General features: G+C 42.2%; 1 protein-coding gene across 1 annotated transcript; it reads left to right on the top strand.

Moving 5' to 3' along the window:
* The first annotated feature begins 11,492 nt into the window (after positions 1 to 11,492).
* On the top strand, positions 11,493 to 24,752 carry LOC103822216 (ovochymase-2). The gene is given in 18 exon segments (XM_050974676.1): positions 11,493 to 11,552; positions 13,087 to 13,093; positions 13,148 to 13,246; positions 13,249 to 13,344; positions 14,433 to 14,456; positions 15,218 to 15,308; positions 15,408 to 15,514; positions 15,517 to 15,537; positions 15,966 to 16,106; positions 16,431 to 16,549; positions 16,943 to 17,036; positions 17,788 to 17,917; positions 18,284 to 18,363; positions 18,993 to 19,198; positions 19,719 to 19,914; positions 20,185 to 20,219; positions 20,221 to 20,331; positions 21,284 to 24,752. Coding segments are annotated over 18 exon segments (1,845 nt in total). The 3' UTR covers positions 21,512 to 24,752.
* The last annotated feature ends 42 nt before the right edge of the window (positions 24,753 to 24,794 follow it).

Below are 24,794 nucleotides of genomic sequence, written 5' to 3'. Positions count from 1 at the left end.
TTTAAATGCTATTATCCAGGGAGCCAGCAGTGATCAGTGTTACTGTTATAGAAGCTGAATGAACAACTTGGAAAAAGGTGCTCCTTTCACTTGTGGGAGCTTTCCAGGTGCTTGGCATGCAGGTTTAGTAATGAACCCTTTTCTGGCAGGCACCTTTAGGGGTTAAGGTGGGAGTGTGGCGGCATCGTAAGATAACTTGCCTGAAAGAGCCATTTCCTCAGGCACTTCAGAGCCAGAAAAAACACCCCAAGTGGAAAGCCAGTGTCACCTACACACTCCCAGTATCACCCTTCATAATCCTGAGAGGTTGCTGTCACCACATTGAGATGTTTTTTGCATTTGCTGTCATAAAGCTATTGAAATGTGACAAGTGAAGATGATGACTTACATCCTGAGGGATAGTTAAAGCATGAAATCTTTGTACAGGTCACCTTTCTCTTAATTCCTTTTCCCACCTATGCCACATGGGCTGGCTCCTATGTTGAGATCACCTTGTTATTTTTAGAAACCCAGGTGGGAGAGTTTAGAACAGGTAATTATTAGCAGGTGGTGCTGCCAAAAGACACAGGTGTTGCACAGTAACTGCCTGGGGCTTTAGAGCAGAACGAGGAGGAGTTCAGCTGTGCCTCAAGTGATGCTGAAAGAAAGGGCTCCCATCACCTGAAACTGAGGCTGCCAGCCCTGCTGCTCAGGGTGTCTTCTGTTCTAGTCTGGGCTTTTGAGAGCTGATGGCTGCTGCATCTTCTCAGAAACTGTTCTGGTTCCCTTCAGCAGCAGCAGTTTCACAGGATCCCTTAGGCAGTCAGGCAGAGATGGAGATGGACACAGAATGCAGGTGGGAGATGGTGGAAGATGGGAGGAAAAATTTTAGCCTTTTTTCAGAAATTACTGCTTGAGACTTGTCTAAAGCCTTCTGCCCTGCTACCTTATGATAGCAAGAAACACTTGTGCTTAAAGGAATGGGAAAGTGGTAAAAAAGTGTCTGATTTTAAACACCTGCATTAAATGAAACTTGCAGAGCTTGTTGGGAGTATTTGCATCTGGCTGAAAGAAGAGTGGAAAATGAAAGTTAAAAAGAAAGGTAGATGGTAAATCACTGTTCTTAAAATCTTTTTACTGCTGTCCTTTTCTTTAGGGTGGAAATTGTAACTGCCTTCAAGATTGTGTTTGGGAAGTAAACACTTTACTGAATTATTGCAAACACTGGTTTTTGCTCCTGCTGGAATTGGTTTTAGTTAAATGTAAAATTGCTGCAGGGTGATGTCTCGGGCTGTTGAATTCTTTTCTGCCAAAATGAACTATCTGAGGGAAAATAAAAGGTAAAAAGGCTGTAAGTGAAATTTGATTGTATTGCAGGTTTTGAACAACGGACTCCTGGCCACTGTCTGGGATATCTTTGGGCTAAAATAATTTGAATACACGTGATGTGGGTTGGTAGGTTCTGCTTGGACTTCAGTGCACTAACATTCTGAGCTGTGTAATTGAGCTTACTAGAAAAGCAATATTCAATATTCTGAAGAACTGACATGCAACTACCCTTGATATGCACTCAGACTGTAACATTATCAGAGTAGATTTTCTGGCACTGCTGTTCTTTCACTTCTTTTTCTTTGGAGAAGAACAACTGAAGAATAGTTGTTTGTTGGGAACTGAAAACCAGAGCCCAGGTCAGTCTCACCTGGTAATTAACTTCTTAAGCAGAGTCTTGCCTCAGGGGACTGTTTGTAAGCGCTGCCTGCTACCAGTGTTGTGCTTTGAAAGTACTTAAGTAAATAATCTATACAGGCAATACTTTTCACATTCATTGAAGTTTAACACTTTGCAGGCTACATGCTACATTGTGATATTTAGCCTGTATTAAAATTAAATATTTTCTAATTCATTATTAAGTAGCAGATTAAAATGCTCGTGCCAACTTCCAAATAAAAACCATGCCCTCTAAATTACATTATTTTCTCTTTTTTTGGATGTAAGTTCCACAAGCATATATGTGTACACACACACCTCTATATATATATAAAAATATATAAAGGTATGAGTGTTTCCAATGTCCATCTTTGTAGGAAAAGCTCAAACGTTGCAGTTTAAGGTGAACAAGAGAATTTGCACTGCTCCAAGGAGCTGGAAGGTTTTTCACCTCCATTTCACCCTTACAAGTGGACTGAATACACTTCGGAGCCTTACAGCCCTGGCCTTGTTTAGTTACTAACAGAGAGCATGAGTTGTCAATGAGTTCTGCTCCAGGGCAATTGAATTGTGAATAGAAAGGATTAGCAAAGAGTGTGAAAAATTAAAAACTATGCCATAAGAGCTATTGTTGTGGCTGCAGTAAAAGGTGGGGGCTGTAGTTTCTTTCCTGTTGGGATTGAAAGCTTGGCAATTGGAAAATGATCTTGCTGAGAGAGGCAGTGTCAGAGCTTGAAAGTGCTTTTTGCACATGCTTGAGCAGGTAGCAAGAAATGGAGAGATGAAAGTCCAGGTTCAGTTGCATTGCGTGACAGGCACTTTTCTGCTGCCAGTTAATGAAAACAGCCTGGGACCTTGTAACTGCACAGGGGGTAAAAAAAAGCCTCTTAGTTTCCCTTTCCCCACAGCTCTGTAGGAGCTGCGCTCTAGAGTTGATTTTTAAAGCCAGCTGGAATGCAGAGCTAAGCAGTGGTGGAGGGAATGTGCTGGTACCCTGTTCATAGGAATATTGCAGATGCTGTTGCTGTAGTGTGTTTTTTGGAGTCACAGCTCATTAGCACAGGGAGGATGAGCCAAAAGAGGAGGTGTCCCCACAGTGGGGCTGTACAGTGGGCAGACCTTTGGGCAAGCAGTGATGGGCAGGGAGCTCTGCTGGTGGTGGCTGCTCCTGGAAACTGAACTGTGCCCCCACACATGAGCAGGGGCTGCTGTTCCCCCTGGTGTGCCTCTCCTGGGTCTCTCCCATGGGGGCTGGGTGCCCTGCCAGAGCTCTGATCCCTGTCCCACACCTGTTTTTCCCTGCTGTGGCTCTGCTGCGCTCAGAGGGAACGTGGGAATTCCTGGAGGCAGCTCCAAGGAGCTCACGTTCCTGCAGCATCTCCCAGAGCCCCAGCTCCTCTGCAGTCTCTCAGGGTTTCCATGGTGAATTCTGACCCTGGCTGGATGGAATTTGGCAAACAGGCCAGGCCTGACCTGCTGCCATGGCCCCAAACCCAGGAGCATGAGGGAAAATGAGTAGAGGGGATCTCCTGTGGGAACAGATGTCGTGCCAAGGGGAATTTGAGTGGCAAAACCAACTCCTGTCACTGATTCAAGGCCAGGCTGGGCCTTTGAGCCAGCTGGTGCAGTGGGAGGTGGCCCTGCCCATGGCAGGGGCTGGAGTGGGATCATCCCTGAGGTCCCTCTCAATCCAAACCATTCTATTATTCTTGTGAACTACTACATTCCACATTTTGTTGGGTGTGAGGAGTGTTCTAGTTAAAGGGAAGTTTACTGAAAGGAAAAACAGTGTCCAAACAGGCAAACCACCCAGCCCAGATGCCATTTGAGGTTGGCCAATTAAAGTGACACAGCAGCAGATGATTTAATTTAGGCTTTAAAACTAAAAGCAGTACTTTTTTGCTCATAAGCTCTCTATAGGAGAGAACTTTGCAAGAGTGAAGTCTGCAGAGCTTGCTGGGATGTTTGGGTGCTAACAGCAATCAAATTATGGCAAAATGGAGCTTCTTCTGGTCTCATTTGCTTGGCCAAGAAGTCAAGATCATTAAGCCCCAGCTGGACTTCTCATAACTCCTCTGTAGCTCCTCAGCTGGAGTCGTAGATACTGAAGTTTTTGAGTGTCCAGATGGTCAAAAATATCTGTAAAATATGCAACAGAAGAGTGGCATCTCAGGGGTTCAGAATTGATTTTTTGTTTGTTTGTTTTTCTTGTTTTTAATTATTTCAGCCTTTCTGCTATTCTAACCTTTGCAGTGGCCACTCATGCACCACTAAGTGATGCAAAATCCTAGTTTTGTTTATTTAATTGTATCACTTTAATAATAGAATCTTGTACTAGGGATTTCAGAGTGAGGAATGAATGAGTATAATGAAAAAAAATTCCAGTTAAAGAAGTTTTAAGCTTAAGTGCACCCAGATTTTTTAGTTGAGGTTTTTCCACCTTCATTAAGTGCAGACAGTTGTTCTCTGTGTGTCAATTTTATGTTTAACTCAGTCTGGGCAGGAGAACCTTGCCTGGACACAGCACACAAGTGACAAAAGCTGTGAAAGCCCAGAAAATCAGGCTGTAACCAGAATCTTCCTGTGCTTAGTGGTGAATCCTGGCCCGTGGGAGAGACTCTGGGGCCCTGCAGCCTGTGACTGACTGCTGTTTGAAAAGTGACTCATACTGAGCACACCTCGGAGTAACCACTCCTTTCCTGCCTGGGTCTCTCCTGCCTGTAACAATGGCAATACTGGAGATTGAATTGTTAACTCCTCACAGTCCTTAGCTCAGCATCCTTCCTGCAGGCTCAGAGAGGCTCTGAAGCTGCAGGAAGGTTTTGCTTTGCTTTCCTGCTGCCTGGGAGCAGTTCAGTTGCCAAAGACTCTACTAAACCCACAGAGGACCTCTAACGTTGCAGGTAGAAATATTGGAGTGTGAAATTTTGTTTGTGGATTTTTGTGTAATTTTTTTTTTTTGGTGCTATATTACTCTGGAGGTAAGGATGTGCCTCACTGTAGTTTGCTGTGCTGTTTTTCTATCCTACCCCATTTCCACTCATCCACCTGCCCAGACACACGTGGCTTTCTGTGCTGAGGCTTTTGGTTTGGTTTGGTTTTCTTTTTTGCATGAAAAGATACCAAAAACTACAGCTGACCCATGACCCTTGCTCTAGAGAAAGTAGAGAGTTCCTAAACCATGAATTAGTGATGGAACCCCATACATATTACATTAGGGCAAGGAACAGGGCAGAAAGTGGTGTGTGCTAATTCAACACAGACCACCACAGAGTGGCACAAAATGACAGCATTCTGCAGTATTTGTGAGCTGCAGCTCTGAGGGCTTGACATGGCACTTTCCTACATAGAAAGGGTTGCATTGTGCACAAAGTTGTGAAAGAAACACTGCTGTTCAGTGTGTTTCAGCTGGCTTTTTTTCTGCAGGGAGTTAGTATTTGCTGCCTACTTTGTTGTGTGGCTGATTTTTTTGGCTCTTTGATTTTTACAGAAGTGGCCAAAGCTCTTGCACGACCAGCACAGGGCTGCTCACCACCCCCATGGCCATGAAGTCTTGAGCTTGCACAGAATTTGTAGTGGTGTAATTCTGTCTCCTGCTCTCAATTCTGTCTCTTGCTCTCAATTTGGTGTAAACAAATTGAGAGCAAAGCTTGTCCAGTTTACCCTTATAATGTGTCTGCCTTGGCTGAATTCACCTTGGTGTCTTTGAGCCAGGAATAAACGGGGTGACCAATCTCTTTGTGCCACTGGCAGAAATGAGTGTCCTCAAGAAAGAGGGCTGGCACTAGAACTCATCTGCCTGCCTTAGGAGGACTCCATTGCAAAGAATTTGATGGTTTCAGCTGCTGCTGATGGTGTGAACGTCTCACAGCTGCTGATGAAAGGCAAAAGCCTTCCTGTCTCTGAGCACAGTGTGGTTTCTGTGGTGTTCTGTGACGTTCCTCAGAGGCCTCCAGCTCTTGGCTGAATTGCTTAAGTGACTCAACCAGTTCACTTTTCCACCCACTGCAGTTTCAGCCTGGCCCTGGAACTCCTTTAACTCAATTTTCTTAAGCTTTTAAGACTCTTCTGTGATGGTTTTGTTGCAATGTGCTGCTGGGAACTCGCTCTGCCCTGTCACTGCAGGCCTGACAGGAGGAACCTGCACACTTAAGCTCTGGCAGCTTTGCCAAATATTGCTGAGACAGCTGAAATTTATCCCTTCCAAAGCAGGCATGTGCTGGGCTGGCTGTACATCCATGCCTCTGCTTCACAGCTTGCACGATCACATTTCTTACAAACAAATTCAGGGTGTTTCAGGTTTTTTTGTAGCTCCACTATTAAACATTTTTGCTTTCGCTCTTTTTGCCTTTTCTCTTCCCAATTATTTTTTCAGTCATGTTTGCACATTCAAAGTACTGAATATTTTTAAGGCAGAGTTCTCATTTCCTCATTATTTGCAGCTACACCAACGGTTGCAGAGACAGGGAATCCCCTTGGTTTCAAGACCAAAGTTTTCTACTTCCCCTTGCTCTTCCTGCTGTGGCATTTACTGTAGCACAAAGTCTGTTCCCTGAAGGAAAAACCAGAGTTTCATTGCTGGTAATACCTGAGCCACAAGTCTCCTGTGGCTGCAGGTGGTTGCAGTGGTAGAAGCTGCTTGTGAGCAGGAGTGTGGTGATGAAAAAGAAAAAATAGGAATATTGATCCAGCTGGAGAATACTAAGCTGTCCACAGCTTAAACCCAGATGACTTTGTGTCAGTGCATCTACAGGGGTGAATCCTGCTCGGGTTTGCTGGGGGGCAGAAAGGGTTTGCAAATTCCTGGCCCTTGTACCCTCACCATTGAGAATGACTACAAAATGGGCAAAACCAGACAAAACCAAAACCCCTGCAGCAAGATCTGTGCTGGCTGTGCATCACTGATGTGCATCATGTGGCTCCTCATTATGGTTAGAGAACTTTGCAGGTGCCTCAGTTTCCCTTAAGCTTTCTCTGCAACCATGAAAACCAGACTGAAATGACTTTCTACAGAGCCTCAAAAGGAGCGTGAACCAAACCTTCTGACACGGCTTTAAACATCTCACCGTGTTTGGATGAGTTTTGCCTTGCAGTGCCAAGTGAAAACGATACATTTTTGTCGAAAACGATCAATTTTTAATGTTGATTTTTACAGAGCTGGTGCTGTTGTGCCATCTGATGGCAGAGCTGGGACAGAACAGGGCTCCTGCCCTTCCCAGTGCTGGTTACTGTGGGTGTATCCCACCAGCAGGACAAATGTCAGTGCAGGGGCTCCTGCTGTTGGCTGTATTTTAATTGGAAATAAAGAAATATCCCATGCTTGTTCGTTTATCCTGGTTGGCCTGGTTTTCCCCATCTCTCTGAAATGGATTGCTCCTTGTGCTTCCCACACTCACACTGCTCTGGGAGCATCAGGAGCAGAAGACCAAGTTCTGATTTTAACTTTTTTGCAGTTCCACCCTCTGTCTCTCTTGCTCTCTGTGTCTCCATTTCCATGTTTAAAAGTGGGAACTGTGTATCTGGAAGTCTTTTACGATCCCAACCCACTCCCTAGATTTCAGCCTGAAAATACCCCAAATTTGAAGAGTTTTAAATCCACTTTTCTAGTTTTGGCCCAACATAAATAACTTGATGAGCATGATCCTTCTTGACTTTGTTCTTTCCTCCTTTCTGGCTTGATCTCCCAGTAGCTGAGGGCTGTGAGCCTGCTCTTGATTGCATTTGATTGTGTGATTGAAAAGGAGTGATTTAGCCATGGAGACCAAGCCTAGAATAGAGCAAACAGGGCCTGGGCAAGACTCCTGTAACAGGGGAAGCTGCTCTCACTTGGCTGATCAAGAGCAAATACATGCATTACTCCTGGACTGCCTTCTGCTGGACTTTAAAGCTACTTTGACAGGTCATTCATCTCTTCCTACTCTTTGGACTGAGCTCCATCTCCCAGCAAGGCAGAGGGACCCACTGTGAAGCAGGCTGGGCAGGGATACCTGGAGTCACCTGCAGTTCTCTCCTTTCACCTCCTGGTCTTGATGTGATGTGAAGTGCAGACACGACTGACAGCATAGCCAGGCTGATGTAATACATTTTATTTTATTTTTATTTTAAGTATGTTTCTGAAAAAATCAGCAAGGATTCATCTCACTGCTGCCTGCCTAAGGTGGCACATTTCTGTATTTTGAACACTGTAATACTATAAATCTTTACCCATGTTAAAAGCATTGAAATGTATCCACTGTGCTCTCCAAAAATCAGGTGATGTACTGGATTTTTTGTTTTATATTTCTATTTACCTTGAGCAGCTGCCACTGTGCTATTGAGACTTTGAATTTCACAAAACATTCCCAAGGGGACTAAGCTGGGAGTTAAGTGACCAACTTCTTCTGAATGTTGTTGGTTTGTTTAATCCACATGCCAAATATTAGCTGGAAAGCATTAGTATTGATCTGTCCTTACAAAGCATTTTGAGATATTCAGGGCAAATACTTAAGCGCAATTTTGTTCCCTCTCTCTTCCTTCATTTGTCCTTTCTTAATTAATCAGTTTAAGGCTGGACTCCATCCAAGGGAAGCTTTGGCTGATATCAATGCATTGTGCTCTCCATAGCCTGCAGTATTTCTGCATGTGTTGACCTTGTTTGGTTTTGGTCTTGTTTGCTTTGAAAGGTAAAATTTCTGTCTGGGAGGAGACTTAGCTACAAAAAGGAAAATTGCTCATTCCAGATGTAAGTAACTGAGCCTGTATCTATAATTCTCACATACTGAAAAATGGAAAAATGGAGCTGCAGTGAAAAGTGGGAAAAGGCCAGCAGCTGCTGCTTCTTTTAATTCCTGGTTACCAGTGACTTTTGGCTGGTACATCCTGAGCATTGCAGGATGAAAAAATGCATCTTGTGTCAAAATTGTGCTCCTTTTTTATTGCACAGGAAGCTCAAATAGATCTTGATGCATATCCAAAATCCTGAATTAAAGAACAAATGTTCTGGGAAACAGCTTCTTGGGGGCTTTCTGTGGGTTCTTCTTGCCCCAGGTGCTCCTTTGAGCGTTCTTGCCATTGTGCACTTGGTTCTGGGCCCTGATGGGCCAGCTGGAGAATTTAGGAGGGTGTAGAAAGCTGAAGTGAAAACATTATCAAGAGCCAACCCTTCAGTTCTACTGCTCCCTCTGAGTCCTTGCTGGAGTTGATTTGAGTCAATAAAACACCACTCAGGCCCTCTCTGAGGCAAGAACCGTCATCCTTTTCAGTTTTGGGGTGGCTGTGATAGAAGGAGGAAGTTTTCAAAGTCTCACAAAGTCCTCTGCATCCAAGGGAACCTGAACTGAGGCTCACTGATACTTGGGAGGATGTGGAGCAGACCTAAGCTGTGCAGGGCTGGGAGCAACTTTTCCTCTTTAAACTCCAGAGTTACTGGGTGACTTTTAACTCCTGCTGTGCTGCTGAAAGCCTACAAAGCTACTCTGCCCTTTGGGGACTTCACCCCTGAAGAAAAGGGATTTCATCATGCCTGGAGTGTGATAGGTGATACCTCAACATTTCAGAATACTTGGCTGAGACACATTTATTCACCAGTAGCAGGAGCTTGGAGCACAAGCTTGTCAAAAGCTTGGAACAGAACTGAAAATTCTGGATCTGCTCTGAGGACAGGGCTGTGTCTAGGACAGCCCAGCTGAATTTCATGATGGATTTTGATGCTTTAAATTGTAAGTGGGGACTACATGTTGAAGGAATGGGCTGGGTTCTGTGTAGGGCATGAATTCCTTCCTCTGCATTGGCACTGGCATTCAATTTTTGGGTAAAAGCTTTGGTCAAGAAACCAATCCAGCTATAAAAGCAAACCCAGCTCCACAAAACAAGCTTGGGTCTCCACAGAGCCTGGCCAGGGCTGAGACTGGCATGAGGGGAATGGCAGCAACACTTCCATGGGAGATGGGGCACAGCTGCCCTCTTGGTAGCAGCCTGATTTTGGGTTGGTTTAAAGCCATCAGGGATCAGCAAGCTCTATGGGAACCCTCATCAGTTATTTCAGATCACTTGGGAAGGATTTGCCTCGTGGTTTTTGGCTGTCAGTTTGTCTTTGGTAGAGAAACAGGCACCTGTCAGCACTGTTTTTATTAATAGATGGAATTACATAGGTTCAAAATTATAGTGGCTTTTGTCTCTGACCTTTTTATAAATACTTATTTTCTAAATTTTCAGGCAAACAATCTGTTCCCTAAAAAAGGCTTGGGTGACTGAAAATTTGTGGATATGATTTTTTTCTGGAAAATGAATTGATACCACAGTGAGCATTGTTATTGCAAGGTTTGTAGGTCTTTTTTTGCAATTTTTACCCAAACCTACCTATAATCCTAAACTAGAAGACCAGATTAACTAGGATTCATGTGGGAATACTGAGCTGAAATCTTGTAGTTTGTCTTCTGTAAGTCAGGTACATTTATCAGTGATCTCTGATGGTCTAAAAAAGTACATGAATCCCAAAACCACAAATCCCAAGTGAAGGTGTAGCATAGTTTTTCTTTGAGATGTGACTTTATTTGTACAGAGGGAGAGGGAAAAAACATGGTTGGGAATTGCAGAGGTACTTCATGTTGTGATTTTAAGAACTGAGAATCCCTAATTCCCTCAGCTTTTCAATTTATTAGTCTTTGAAGTAACATGAAGGTTCTGACTTAAAAAGGTCAATGCCAAGCTCCCCTCTCTTAATGTGAGAATGGATGGTGGCTTTTAAAGCATAATAAAACTGAGCTGGGTGTTTTGCTGGCGCCATTCAGGATCTTTCACAAGCTTTTGGGGAAATGGTAGGCAATTAATGGGCTTACCTTGAGAATTAGATTACTTTTTTTTGTTTGTTTGTTTTTTGTTACAGAAAACTTGAAGTCATTGGAATTACAATGGGTTAGAATAGGTGAAAAATAAGTTTGTTGGAAAATCAAAATTCCTGCCCAACTATTCAAACTTAAATACATTAAGTCCATGTTAAAACTAATCTGCTTGCAGTTAAGAACGACTGGATTCAGAAGAATAGTACATGAATTATAAGATTTATGAAGTTTCATATTTCATAGAAGGGGTTTCAATAGATGAATCAGTCAGGTTTTGGGGAGATTTGGGTTCAGATCTTCTCAGCCAGCAGCTGCTGCTGGTGTCCTGCTTTTCAGAATGCCTTCTGTTACCCTCTTGAGAGGCGGTGTAGTCTAACTTCAGACTTATTTCATGGTTCTGCTTCTTTATTTACAATATATTTGAACTCCACTGTCACTGACATGGTTTATGAAAAATCTTTTACTTAGGATCTTTCATCTCCTGAGAGCTGAGAGGCCTCAGGAACAAACTGTAAACAATTCTTATCTGCAACGGGGGGATGTCTGTGATTGGCCCCGTCAAACTGTTTGCAATTGAGAGCCTATCACAGAACTCTTGTCCGGCTGGTCTCGGTCTGAGAAGACCTCAGTTTACACATTCCTTTTCTATTCTTAGCATAGCTTAGTAGTGAAATCCTTCTCTCTATTCTTTTAGTATAGTTTTTATATATTATATATCATACAATAATAAATCAAGCCTTCTGATACATGGAGTCAACTTTTTCGTCTCTTCCCTCATCCTGAGACCCCTCAAAACAAGGTAACACTCCACTGATTTTTTCCTTTGTGAACTTAAGTCAGATACTTCCTCGAAGTTGAAAATGGAACAGTAAAGATAAAGACCTGTCTTTTTAATTTCAAGAACTATGAGAAGAGTGATTCATAATTAATTCTGTGCAAAAAAAATGCTTCAATAAAAAAAATTATGAATTTTAAGATAACCTAATGATGGTATCTGGAAGTTCCATAGCAGAAAGGGTATCTAACCCTTCTGTTCTGTCATCCCAGGTAAGTGCAGCTTGGACAGAACGTGCCCCTCTGTGCTTTTTCTGTCTGACCCCTTTGGTGCTGCACAGAAAGTGATGCCTCTCTGTGAGAAATTGGAATGTGCTTTGGATTGTTTCTCCATCTTCTATTCCACCTCAGTGGCTCGTGTAGCATCACTCATAACCAGGGGGATTGTTTATTCTTGTTTTTATGCCCTCCTGTTGTGGTGGATGAGCGCAGAGCTCTGCTGTATGTGGAACTGGTTTGGGGGTCTGGAGGGTTTGTTTTGTCCCTGCAAAATACAAATGAATCCCTGAAGGAAAGCAGCTTTAAAAAGTTTTTGATTAGTGCTGGAATCATGTTGGTGATACAGGTTTCAGAAATGGCAGAAATGGAGATTTTCTCAGGACTAGTAGGAAAACTGCACTCATAATAAATTCTGCACCTATACCAGAAAAAAAAAACAAACAACTGCAATTCAAAGTTTCTAGGACAGGGTTTATATTCAATTCTTATAAAGCTGCATATTCAGAATAAAAGCTGGGTTTTGTTATCCTTTGACTGGCAGGGGAAAGAATGAAAAACTAGAATTGAATGAACACATCAATGATTGTTGGGGCGGTCACTGAGGGTGGATTGGGGGGATAGCTATTGGGAAGCCCTTGGCTAAACAAACACTGAGCATGCTGCGAACAACATTGTAAACTTGTAGTTGGAAACGGGGGTGTGTATTCTATTCCCATCTGTCAGAGGTGGGGCAGTTCTCTGCTGTTCATTGGGCAGGTTTCTTTATCTCTCCCACAGCCAATTCTCCCTCCAGGAGATCTCTTCTGTCCATGGCCAGTGAGTGTCCCTGCAAGGCTGATAAAATTCCACCATCCCATGGGGAGATGCTCCACCCAGGGGAGGAGCCAAGCATTCCTACCTGGATACAATCTGACCTGGAAACAGCACAGCAGCCTTTGCCCACTGCATTCCAGAGGAGCAGCTTTCTTCTGCCCTGCATTCCCAGAAGGAGAGCAGGCCCATCTCCAGCAGCCCTGGAGCTTCAGAGGAAAACTCCCACCTTGTGCAGGATCCATAGCTGGCAGAACCACAGCTGGCACTGTAAACAAAGTAAACAAATTCATTGTAAACTGGGAGGTTTGGATGTAGGAATTCTTACAAAAGTCCCCTATGGGGCAATGCACTTAATGACATGATTCCATATTAATTATTGTATGAGTTGTAGGACAGGTTCCTGAGAGCAATTTTGCAATGTACCCCAGTGCAATAATCCTTAGGGCTTTCTAACTTCAGAACACTTGATTAACTAATTAATGTTGGAAAGATCCAGAGGATGAAAGGAGAAAGAATTTGATTACAGGAAGAAAAGGAAGTGGGATAAAGGTTAAGTCATTGTTTCTCACTCCCTTTTTACATGCTCAAGCACATCAGAGATGAACCCATGAGGGAACTAATCTGTCTCTCCTCTTCTTGAATATCCTGACTAAATACCCCAAAAATGTGTGTGCCTTTCCAGGTCTTTTAAAACTCACTGTCCCCTGTGTTGCAGGTTTTTAGTAAGGCACAAAAGAGACCCCAACAAACTCATTAAGTCTTGCTTGCTGTACAAGCTCTGGCTCCTGGGATTTTGCTGGGCTTTTTTCCAGGGAGACCTCTTTTGTGTCAAGGCAAGCCTGGGGCCTGGAGCCTTGCTGGTGTCATCTCCTGGGGATGGGATGTGCCTGCAGCTGTAGAGGGAGTGAGAAGAACAAACATTACAACAGAGGATCCCTGGGAACATTCCCAGACTTCAGCATGGTGAGTGCTGGTAATTAAGTCCCCACAGTAATGCATCCCTTGCTTGTGACAAATCCTCTGTCTCGGAACATTTTATTTAATTTTATCTTTTCTCAGGATACAGCACTTACATGATTTCCTGTAAAAGCACTACAGCATTTCACAGTCCCTTGAAGTGTTACTGACAGGCAACTGTCAAAACCAAATTGAGAAATTGAGAGCATTGTAAATACTTTACTTCCTAATTGGACTCTTTTTTTTTTTTTTTTTTTTTTAAGAATGATCCTTTTATGCAGCTAGCCAGTTAGCATGTTTATTGGAATTTTACTTTTTTTTTAGTGGAAATTCACCAGTTGAAAGTATCAAAGATTCCATGTGTGCTTCTTTGAAGTCACTTGTCATTTTTCTCAAATAAAACATGTTGGATCAGACATTTGACAACCACATGCTCAGAAGTACTTTTGTTCACTCTTCCCAAAAGGCCATGAATTCCCTCTGTGCTGGGGAACAGTGTGTGACCATCAGGCACCACTGCCAAAGTCATGGAGTTGGAGATATAAATGGCAGGGGTGACCTTTACTGAGAGTTATAAGAACTGAATTGACATTTTCTTCTAGTTTGGGCTTATTTCATTAAAGGGATTTGGAGACTGTGTTAAAACTTACACAGCGAACTGAAAAACTGAGGGAGGGTTATTTAAGAGGTTTAGCCAATGAGAAGAAAAAAAATTGTGAGAAAAATAAAATTTCCTGTTAGAAATCATCTTCAATTGATGATTCAAAGAAGGAACACCCATAATGTCAGAGAAAAATGAAAAGGGTTTAGCTTCTGAAAAAGTGCTGCTCAGACTGAGTAGTGTCCTGTCAAAGTATGGTTCCTTCTGGAGTGGCTACTCCAGAAATGTTTGTTCCAATGTCAGCATTCCCTGAACTTGCAGGGAAGTTTTGATTCCAAGCCCTAGTTTATTTTAGGCACTGTGTCCCCCAAAACCACTGGGAGTTGCCTCAGTGCCAGCTGTACAAAATTGCCATTTCACATGGACAAAAGTAAATTGTGAATATGAAACTGCAGTAATTTAATCTTCTTTTTCCACCCCCTTCCCTATCCCTCCTTCATTAGATCTGAAAGTGAAAAGCTCCACAGGTGAATACATTACTTTCCCTGATTTGTGTTAAAGCATAAAAAGCCCTCCCCGAAATAGTTGGAATTTATAAAGGAAGAAACCTTTTGAAAACATTTTTGCCAGTTTTTATTGGTTTTCCCAGTATGCTGTTGGTGCAATAAATTAATAAGTACTTGACTCCTTAAATTTGTTTGTGTTTACATAGTTGTTGATAAATGCTGCTCTCACTGGGTTACCTTGCAAGCAGAAGGGAGGGCAAGAGGAAATGATTTTTGTGGTGTTGTGTTTCTGCTAGCACTTGACCAAAGAGGAAAGCTTCTGCTTTTATTAAAGTAATTTTTAACAGCACATTGAACTGTTGCAAAAGTCTCCTGCTGTAACATAACCAAGGGCATTATTTCAGATGGGCTGCCATGAACACTTTTGTTATGCTCTGGGGTATCCATTTTTCCTCACTGAAAATTATTTCTACTGAAATCTTCATGTAGCCAAGAGTTTATTTAAGGTAAGAAATAAGTGCTGCCATTTACAAAAAAATGAGAGTCCATTGGCAGGGCTTCATTCTTGCTCCCAGATGATGGGGTTTAAAGCTGATTTACCAGAATTACAAATAAAAGAGAGAAAAGAGAAGACATAGCATCAGTCTGCCAGCAGAAACAAAGTGCAGCTGAGCAACCCTGTCTCACAATATCCTCCAAATGTTTGAGATTTTGGTGAAACAGCTGATTGCATATGTGTCAAACCTAATTCCTTCCTTCCTTAATTATGATTTAACTCACAGTGTTTTGTAGTGTTCAGGATGTCAAACTCTGCAAGAGTGAAGGGGAATTACATTTTCCTGGAAGGCCTGAACAGCTCTATCAAAACCATCAGTATGCAGAGAAAACAAAGTCTTCCCCCAGAGAATATTCCCCATACAAGTGTAGGTTTTGGTTGCATTTTAATGAATGGGAACTGATTTCTTATTCCAGATTGTGTGTATGGAATCTATTTGTGCCAGAAGGGAATTACATACGGTTTCATTCCTCCCACTTTTTCTGGCCAGAAACATTCAGTGACTATGATTCTTTATCAGTCTATTCAAAGATGACAGACTCGTGGGTGAGTTTTTGTCCCCTTGTTTGAAACAATCATTCAGGTTGGAAAAGACCTTTGAGATCTATAACCTGTCCGAGCACTCCTTATTCTAACAGCAAGGGCACCCAATGAGGTGGTGGTTGATTGCTTCACTTGCTTGATTGATGCATTGAGACACATTATCTGAAATAAAAGAAAAAGAGTGTGGGAGGGGAAGAGGTTGGAAAATGCCTGGTAGGGAACTGTATCACATTTCTGGTGTCAATCATTTTCAATTTTTAATAGTGTGAATTTATCTGGGCTAATGGATTAATAAGGAAAGTAGAAGGATGAATAGGAAATTTCCCTTTAATCCTAAAATTGTATAGCAAAGTAGCAAAACTGGTACATTCAAGTTTGCTCAAGTAACTGAAGGCTTTAAACAGTAATTATTCTCTAATGTTATGTTTCAGGGAAATTCTGTGGAGGAGATATTCCATTACCTCTTTTGATTGGCTCCAATAGCATAAGGCTGAAATTTGTTTCTAATGATGAGGATTATGGAACTGGTTTTTCCATTACCTACAAAGCTCTTACATCAGATATTCTTCCTGGTAAGTATAAGCCAAGTAATGTGCCTGCCTACACTCCTGGGTGGGGACCTGGAAAAAAATGTCAAGAGAAAATAAACCAGAGGAAACTCCTGTGTTATTTTTGTGTGGATGATGCTTTCATGGGGGGACCTTGAGGGAGGCAGCTGAAGCTTAAACACATCCTGGAGAATTGTTTTTGGTTTTTCTGTGCACAGCAGTTCACCAGCCATAAGGATGGGCCCAAGGGGCCACCTGCTGAGTCTTAAAAGAACTCCTGATGTTCCTGTTCTGACAGCATTTCCAGCTGGTGCTTTCCTTTCCATTTTTGTCTGCCTGGATTTCCAGCTGCTGGCTGTGAGTCCCTCCTTGAAGAAGGAGTGTTGGAGAGTGTGCACTACCCAGAGCACTACAGCAACCTGGCAGGCTGTCAGTGGATCTGTGCTCCAGAGGACCACGTAGTTAAGGCATAACATGAATCCTTTTTGTGTCTACATGATGGAAATGGGCACCACTCAGTTTACAAGAAGTGACGCAGCTAAGGACAAACAAGATCAAGCAATATGAGCATCAATGATGCTGCTGGATGCAGTTAAGAAGAATCACTATCCATCCCAAAAGACAGACAGGTTTGGATTTGTCCTTTAGATTATGGTAAAATAGGATTTCCTGGGTTAAATTCCATCATGACAGATTCTTCTAGAAATTTTAATATTTATGTATCACCTGTGAGAGGTGTGAATGTCACAGAAAGCAAACCTTGCAGGAATCACTCAGAATCCTAAAAACCCTGTAGATCTTTGAATTCTTTCCGTATGACTTTCAGAACAAGGTTCACTGTTTCATTTTTTAATTTAAAGCTTGCATACCAGCCTTTGGAAGTAGAAGAGAGTGAGGATTGCTCCTATGATGCCATGAATATGTGTGAAGATGTGGGAAAAGAGGAGGAAATTGGTTTGACTTTTGTTATTTTGGGGATGTTTTATTTATTTTATGACTGTCACTAGCCCTGTTGTCCAGTGTGAATAAAGTTTACTTGTCGAGTCTCAGGTAATGTTATAGTACTAGTTTCAATACCTTGAAAAATGCTTGCAGGTATTGCTAATTCTTCTCAACTTACAGAGCCAAAGCCACATTGAAGTGAACAATTTTTGAGTGTTTAAATTCTGTGTGAAATGCAGTTCTGAATTGGTTCCAGTGAAGAAAATACATAGCACAGTAATTTAGGTCAATAGGAATCATCACACACAAAGCACCCAAGACATCTTATTTTCAGAGTCCAGCTGTTCATCACTCCAGAGCATCATTCATGTAATTTTTAAATTTTTGCCACTTGGTTTATAGTGAATGAGAGGAAATCCTATCCCAAAAAACTGTTTTCAGCACTTGCTTGAAGTTGGTGCTTAGATTAGGGAAATTCAGGTAGCTGGGGTCTTTCATTTGTAAGGAAGTTTGTGGGTGCTGCCATAGACTGTTGTGGAATGATGCCAGAGGCTCCTTGTTCTGATGAGGAAACTTCTGAACAGGCGGCCAGGATTAGGTCAGTCCTTCAGCCTCAGCCTGCTTATCTCTTGGTCATGGTTACTTTTTACCTTCCTGTCTGAAAGCTGGAATATACAGAATATTGTGCACTCACTGTTGAAAGAGAGAAGGATTAAAAAGTACCTGTTAATTTTTTAGTAAGCCTTTGCTTTCTCATTTTCAGTTGAGTCTTGTGGATTTGCCCTACCAGCACCTGCTCCAAGCTCCTCTGCTGTGATGCTGGTTGTCTCCCACCCTGATGAAACAGAGACCTTTGGAGGATTCAGAGCTACAGTCTCCTTTGTTCATCGAACAGGGAACAGAAAACTAGATAGAAACTTGGAAAAATGCCTCCTTGGGGCAGCATAAAGGGCTATTCAGTGGATTGGCTGTTCATAATTATTTTGCTCTAGGAGAGTCTCATCTAACAAATTGTTTCAGTGAAAAAACAGGCATTAAACAAAGGCCTAATGAGTGGTGAAGACAAACAATGAATCTGGCCAACACCTGGAAGTTGTGTTTGTGGCACATTTTAAAGAGCACTTTAATACTATAATAGCACACATCCCTACAACAGAAAACTCTTTCTTCTACAAAAATATATAAGGAAACAAAAATTATTCTATAATACGAATATTACTCAAGACATCCTGCTAACACACTCACCACCCTCATTTGCTAGATTTAAATATTTTGAATTCAACTAAAGAAGTTTTTGAAAACCTGAATATTACTGAAGAAGAAATAAAGCTTATAACAGGTAAGACAACTTCAGTTGTGCTTTCTTCATGGGAATGGAGAGTACCTTTTGGACTATAAATTCTCAAAATACCTAATGGTTGCAGTTGGTTCAGATTTTTTAGTAAGGTATTTTGAGGAAATAAAAATATGCATGGTGACATTTACATGCTTTGACTTTAGCAGAACCTAATTTTTCTTGTTACCTTCATCTTGCTAAGTGATGTACAGCAATTCAATAACATTGCAGCTTGTATGTCAGTTTACACCTACTTCCTTTGGTGAAAACAACTGCAAAGACTACAGAGTAATTGAAAATAACAGTCAGCATTTTAGAGCTGCCCTTTCCCCCTCTAGTAGTCTATAGAAAACTGGATGAGTCCCTATTCATTGTAGGTTTGAGGCTAAAACTTCTGAAGGTAAATGGTAGCTTTCACCTTGGTGAAGTTCTGTTTTTGCTAGGATCATCTCCTCATGGTGGTCCAAACATTTGGATCCTATTAAATAAGGGAAATTAGAAGATTTAGTTAAAAAGGGGGAGGTGGAGCTTGAAAAGCTGTGGAGTTGCCCTTTACTGGAATGTTCTTTACTTCTCCCAGTCTTAACCTAACCTCTAAAGACTTCCTGGAACACCAGTGCTTTCTGTTTCAGAGGGTGCTTGTGGAATGCCTTCAAATCAGCCCAGGTTCCTCTTCAGTAGGATAAGTGGAGGTGAAGAAGCTGTGCTACTCGTGGCCAAGAATGGGTTGTTACAGCTGCCCACTGCCTTCATTCCAGGTGAGTGCAGTGGGATGAGCCCTTCCCTGGGAATGTCCATAACTGCACGGTGTGTCCCTGCAGCCTGCTGCTTCCATCCAGCAGATTGATTTGTATCAATCAATCTTTCATAATAGTTTTTAATGTAAATGTGATTCCCAAATTCTCCAGGATGAAGCAATCCAACAGCCTGAATGCTGATTCTAATCTGCACTTACACAACAGCTTTTGTGTGTCTGTCAGCACAGATCTGCCTTCACTGAGCTCCAAAGCTCAGAATCCCAGAGGAAGTGGGAGTGAGAGGTGTATTGTCTCTGTGCTCACTGCTGACTGTCACCAAGAAAGAAAGATTAGGGTACAAGTTGCCACTTTGCTCACTGGATAAATGTTTTTTCCAAGACTCTCTTCCTACCCTTGCAGGATGGAGTTGTCTGCATGTTCCCTGTTCCATGTCACAGATGCATAATCTTGACTTGTTAATATCAGAAAGCTGGTGGTTTCTGGAGCTGCTTTTAAATGTGTCCCCTTCTTAAGGCATCTTGGAAATTTACAAAACCAAAGTTACTTAAAGCCTCACATTCCCAAGTCTTTCAGAAAATGTCGCTGTCTTTGCTTTCATAGAAAAGGTCATTCAAGCAGTATTTTATACACCCAAATTTTAATGAGACCACTCTGGACTCTGACACTGCCCTGCTGCAACTGGCTGAGCTCTTGGAATTCACCCCCTTCGTGCTCCCAGTGTGCCTCCCTGCCGGGGAGGAGGTGCTGCAGCCCTCGAGGATGTGTGGGGTCACAGGGTGGAGTGCACCTGAAGCAGGTATGCAGTCTTTGCTGCTTGGGCTTGTTGTGGCTGTGTTTTAAATGCCACATTCTGTGCTGAAACAGTCCTTCTGTCTATATGTTAGTTTTTGGAGAACAGACATGTTAAAGTTTTCACTTGTGTAAGCTCAGCTAGACATGAAGGGACGTGGGTGGGAGGAAGGAAATCAGGTAATTTAGACTGCGACCATTTGAAAAGGAGAGGAGTAAAGCTTCCTTCTGCAACCACTAATTCGTGCCTCTACTGGATGGTGCGTTTTAATTCAAGACAGAGAAAAGGGGAAAAAACTGCAGCAGCTGGAAGGTCCCCATCCTGGCACCTGACATATGTTAGAGCTATTATATAAAGCTTCACAGGAAGGGGACCCTGGGGATGATCTGTGCAGGATTCCCTCTAGAGGAAGGCAAGAACTAAGTTACCCTTAGGCCAGGTGGGTTCTAGAAAGGGAAAGTGTAAAGGCTCCCAAAGCTGTTTTCTTGCAAACGAGCTGAGGTGATTCACAGTGAAAGACTCCTTAGCAGTCAAATCTTAATTACCCATATTGCAACAAGAGTTACTTCCCTTAAACAAAGGTTGTGCCTTTCTTTGTCTTTTAAAAATGGAAAACCCCAAGCACGTGAGCAGCTGGGACCTCTCCTTCCTGAACTGAGATTTTAAAAACAGCAGGAGTGATGTTGGCTCGGGACAAGGTTCCTTTGTCCTTGTGTAGGGTTATGAAAAATGGGTATTTTATGATTGGCTTTTTGCAAATATTAAAATCAATATTATATGTGTTATATTAGAAAGTTATGCTGTATTAATTTTCTTAAGTAGTGTGTTAAATATAGTTTTAGGTTATAACATAATGTTAAAATAAAAACTATGCTATGTAGGATACTTTTTTTAAAGAGAGGATATGCACTGAGATAGCAGCCACAGGACACCTAAATCTTTCAGAGAAAAAGAATTTATTGCTCCATTATCAGAAGAAATGAACTTCTTCCTGCCTCACCCAGCCATGAAGATGCCATCAGGATTCCGAGGAAGAAGTTGACGATGACCAGACAGAATCCTGACGATGACCAGACAGAATCCTGTGTTTGAATGGAATTTATTGTATGAGATGTATGAATCATGTATGAGATGTATGAATATGCAACAGACTATTGCTTTTAAGGGTTAATCCTCTGTTAACATGGGCCCTTCTTTGGGCTTATTTTGCCCAGAAAAGGTACCTGGACTGTCCGTAATTCTTTGTTCTTATTGTCTCATATTGTCCTAATCCTAATTGTCCAAATTATTATTACTCTAATTATATTACTATTTTTATAACCATTATTATTCAACTTTTAAAATGTTAAAAACAAGTGATTGGTGTTTTTCACAGCGTGATACTGGAGGCCCATTAGTTTGTCCTTCAGGAGACAACTCAGGGTTTTACACTCTCCATGGAATCACTGGCTGGGGCTTGGGATGTGGAAAGAAGAACCACCCAGGAGAATACACCAATGTTAGGGGTTTTTTTGACTGGATCAAAAATAATATTAATAGTAGTGGTATGTATGAAAAAAACCCAACAAAACAACCATTAAATGAATCCTTTTGCTATTGTTAGATGATTGAGGTCTTTTCCAGGGTGCCGCTTTTATATTCAGGTGTCCAGCACTCCCTGGGATCTTGGCTGTTTAAAATATCCCCAGCTGAATGCCCAAAAAAGAAACAAATCAGCAGTAACTTCTGAAAATCTTATTTCTTCCAGTTGTATTATTATTATTATTATTCTACTCTCTACTGCATTTCATGTGTGGATGAATGTTTTCCTTGCTGTGTCTTTGCAGCTTCATTTCTCAGGGTTGGGAGGAAGTAAAGGAGCAGGAACTGATATGTGGTTGCAGCTGCATCCACTTTGACAAGTTTACAGCCTGTCTTGATTGATGATCTTTGCGGAGTTTACTCTGTTTAATTCTTCTTCTTTTTTAGAGCTCCCCATTTTCAATGTGTGACTGTCAAAAGAACAGTTCTGATGGATGCCGTTGTAAAACATTCCCAAAGCACAAATGTCATTGAAAACAATATTTGGTGGGAGCATGCAGGTTTCTTGGACTGATAAACAGATTCCAGAGCAGCTGATACTTACCCTGGGGAATTTACTGCTGATTTACCTGAACTGAGACTTTGGCCTTTCACGTGCGTTGGAGCAGCCAAAAGTTACCTGCAGCCTGCTGACACTCTGTTAATTCATTTTAGAAGGGAAAATAAGCCACATGAGCCAAGCATGTCCTTGGATGTAGTGCTAGAGACTGTAAAAATACTGCAAGATATTTTTAACAGAGTTTCTGGTTTTACAAATTGTTTGGTGTTTAAACAAAAGTGTTTGAAAAAATAGGTGTTACAGGCCAAGGGAGGATGCAAGAACTGATAGCTATCCTAATTAATCTATGCATTAACTTGTAACTAGCAGTTTGTTTAATGGCCAAAAGGTGATTATGCAGAAATCTGTGGCGACACGCTCCAATTAGCTTTGCACACCCTTCTGCTCTCAGCTGTAGTGTTTAAAACTAGATTAGTAGGATAGTACATCAGGTAATAAAAGAATAATCCTCCTTTGAGTAAATGGTCCAGATAATAACTAGAAGGTAAGGTATCTCACTTAGTTTTTGTTGATATTAATGGCAAAAATATTTAAAGAGTTTTTCCCATACAAGCATTTGATGCCAGTAACCCTCCCTTATTTAATATATTAGTTTTTGAAGCAGCAAGCTGTCGGGGGGAGGCTCGTCCTCCCCTTTCGCTCGGCAAGCAACCAGCACACTGCTCGCAGCAGCACTCCCGGGTCTCACCCGAGACAGCGCCTTGGCATACAGCCCCACGCTATGGTGGAGGCAGCGCCCTGCATCGGACGGGGCTCGCAGCAACAGCCAACAGAAAATGAGAGCTGACTCCAGCCGAAGGTATAATCAAGCTTTCAGAGTCTCTAATAAAATTTCCGGCTTGGACCCCGATCCCACACACGCAGCAGTTTTTAAGGTGGCAAGGGAAACAGGGGAGTAAACCACCTCTGGGCGAATGGGAAACCAGAGGGGAGTGGGATGCAGGGGATTGACATTAGGAACAGACCAACGGGAATACATCGAGGGAGGGGTCCTGGTCCCTGATCCAATCACTCGACGCTCCAGTTAGAAGTTTCTAGAGAGAAGGGAGGGAGTGCCAAGTGACAGACAGGGCACCAGGGAGGGGTCAAAGGAAGGATACATAGGGCTGGGGGGGGAGCAGGGATGACTGGCAGTGGGGAGGAGGGCAGAGTGAACCAGGCTTGAACCATTGCAAACTAAGGGGGGGAAACAGAACAGTCCAACATACAAACTGAGAGGGGAACAGAACAAGCTAACACAACACAACAGTTTTGAACTTTGGTTCTTTAGGTTTTTTTTTTTTTTTAACTTTCAATTTGATTCTGTAGCTGGGGAAACAATAATCTCACTGATTTTATTCTCCAATATTTCACCACTTTCTTCTCTTCACCGTAAAGCTTGAGGCAAAAGCCCACAAAATCTTGAGGTTTTTTGTGAAGCCATGAAAATACTTAACCGTGGAAGGATTATAGACAAATTGAGATTCAGTGATTCAGATTAACAGCTCTGTTACATTATTGATAGAGTATGTGTGCTCTATCTTTGCCAAGCTCTCTGAAGAGATCTTTAGAGAGAAATGGAGGGAATATAACCTTTGTAAATTTTTATCATAGAAGCCGGTTAATGTTTGGTTATGGTGGAAGTTGCCATTAGCTGATTGTGTCAATTTATGCTGGGACCAGATGTGGATTATCTCTTGGCTGCTATTCTGTTTTGCTTAACAGGACCATAGTGACTTTTATCTGTTTCTTAATTTAAGACAAGGATTTCAAGTGGATGTGTTCAGAATAGCAAAAATTGTGTGGGAAGAATTACAGGTGATGTCAGCTGTGATGATATTGAATGCAGTGATAAATTGGTATCTCTTATGAAAATTCCTGTCTTAAATTCTATCTTAAAATGTCTGCTTTTGATTTGATTGTTATGGCACTAACTTTTTGCTTGGCTGCTTGTTGTTGACCTTTTGTATTTCTCCTAGCATTATTTTACAAGGAACCTAGTTTTGCTTTTGTTTGTGGCAACTTTTTAGTCTCTTGTAAGGTGCCAGCACCCTATAGCAACAATGTGAGCTGTTTTCTGATGCAAATGAAATCTGGATTTAAAAAAACCAAACCCAAACACAACTAAAAATAATAAAAAAATATTTTCAATGGAGTTCATGTAATGGGATTCTATTTTAGTTTTTAGGTGAAGCTCTGTGACCGTAGGTGATTCTGGTTAGCTCTGGAATGGTGTCCTGATGATGTCCTGCCCTCTGTGTTTCTCTGCCTGTGGGGGTAACACATCCCGAGCATTTCCTGACCCTCTTCCCACTGTGGGTCTGCCCAAAAGGACACGACAATCCCATTCTAATTGGATCTTCCCTGTTTTCTTTTACCCTTACTTTATTTCCCTTGAACTTTTCCAGAAGCGGCACGACGGCAGCTTTATTTCTCATTTAGGAATCCCATAACTGCCACACGTTGGGTGCACAGAAATACTGCTATTTCTTCATCTGAACTGACCAGTTCGACTTTTTGGCCCTCCTTTTCTATTTCTCGGCAGAAAGAATTGTGAAGCATTGGAAGGGGCTGCCCGCGGGGTCACTATCCCCGGAGGTGTTTAAGGAAAGGCTGGACACGGCACTCAGTGCCACGGGCTGGGCGTCACGGTGGCGTCCGCTCACACTTTGGCCTCGGCGCTCTCAGAGGTCTTTCGCAACCTCATCGATTCTGCGAAACCAAAGGCTCGGCCCCCGGGGCAGCCTGACCCGCCCGGCCGGAGGGC

This window comes from Serinus canaria, chromosome 5 (genome assembly GCF_022539315.1).
Source record: "Serinus canaria isolate serCan28SL12 chromosome 5, serCan2020, whole genome shotgun sequence".
NCBI classification, from domain to species: domain Eukaryota; kingdom Metazoa; phylum Chordata; class Aves; order Passeriformes; family Fringillidae; genus Serinus; species Serinus canaria.
This window is presented reverse-complemented; position numbering and strand designations above follow the sequence as displayed.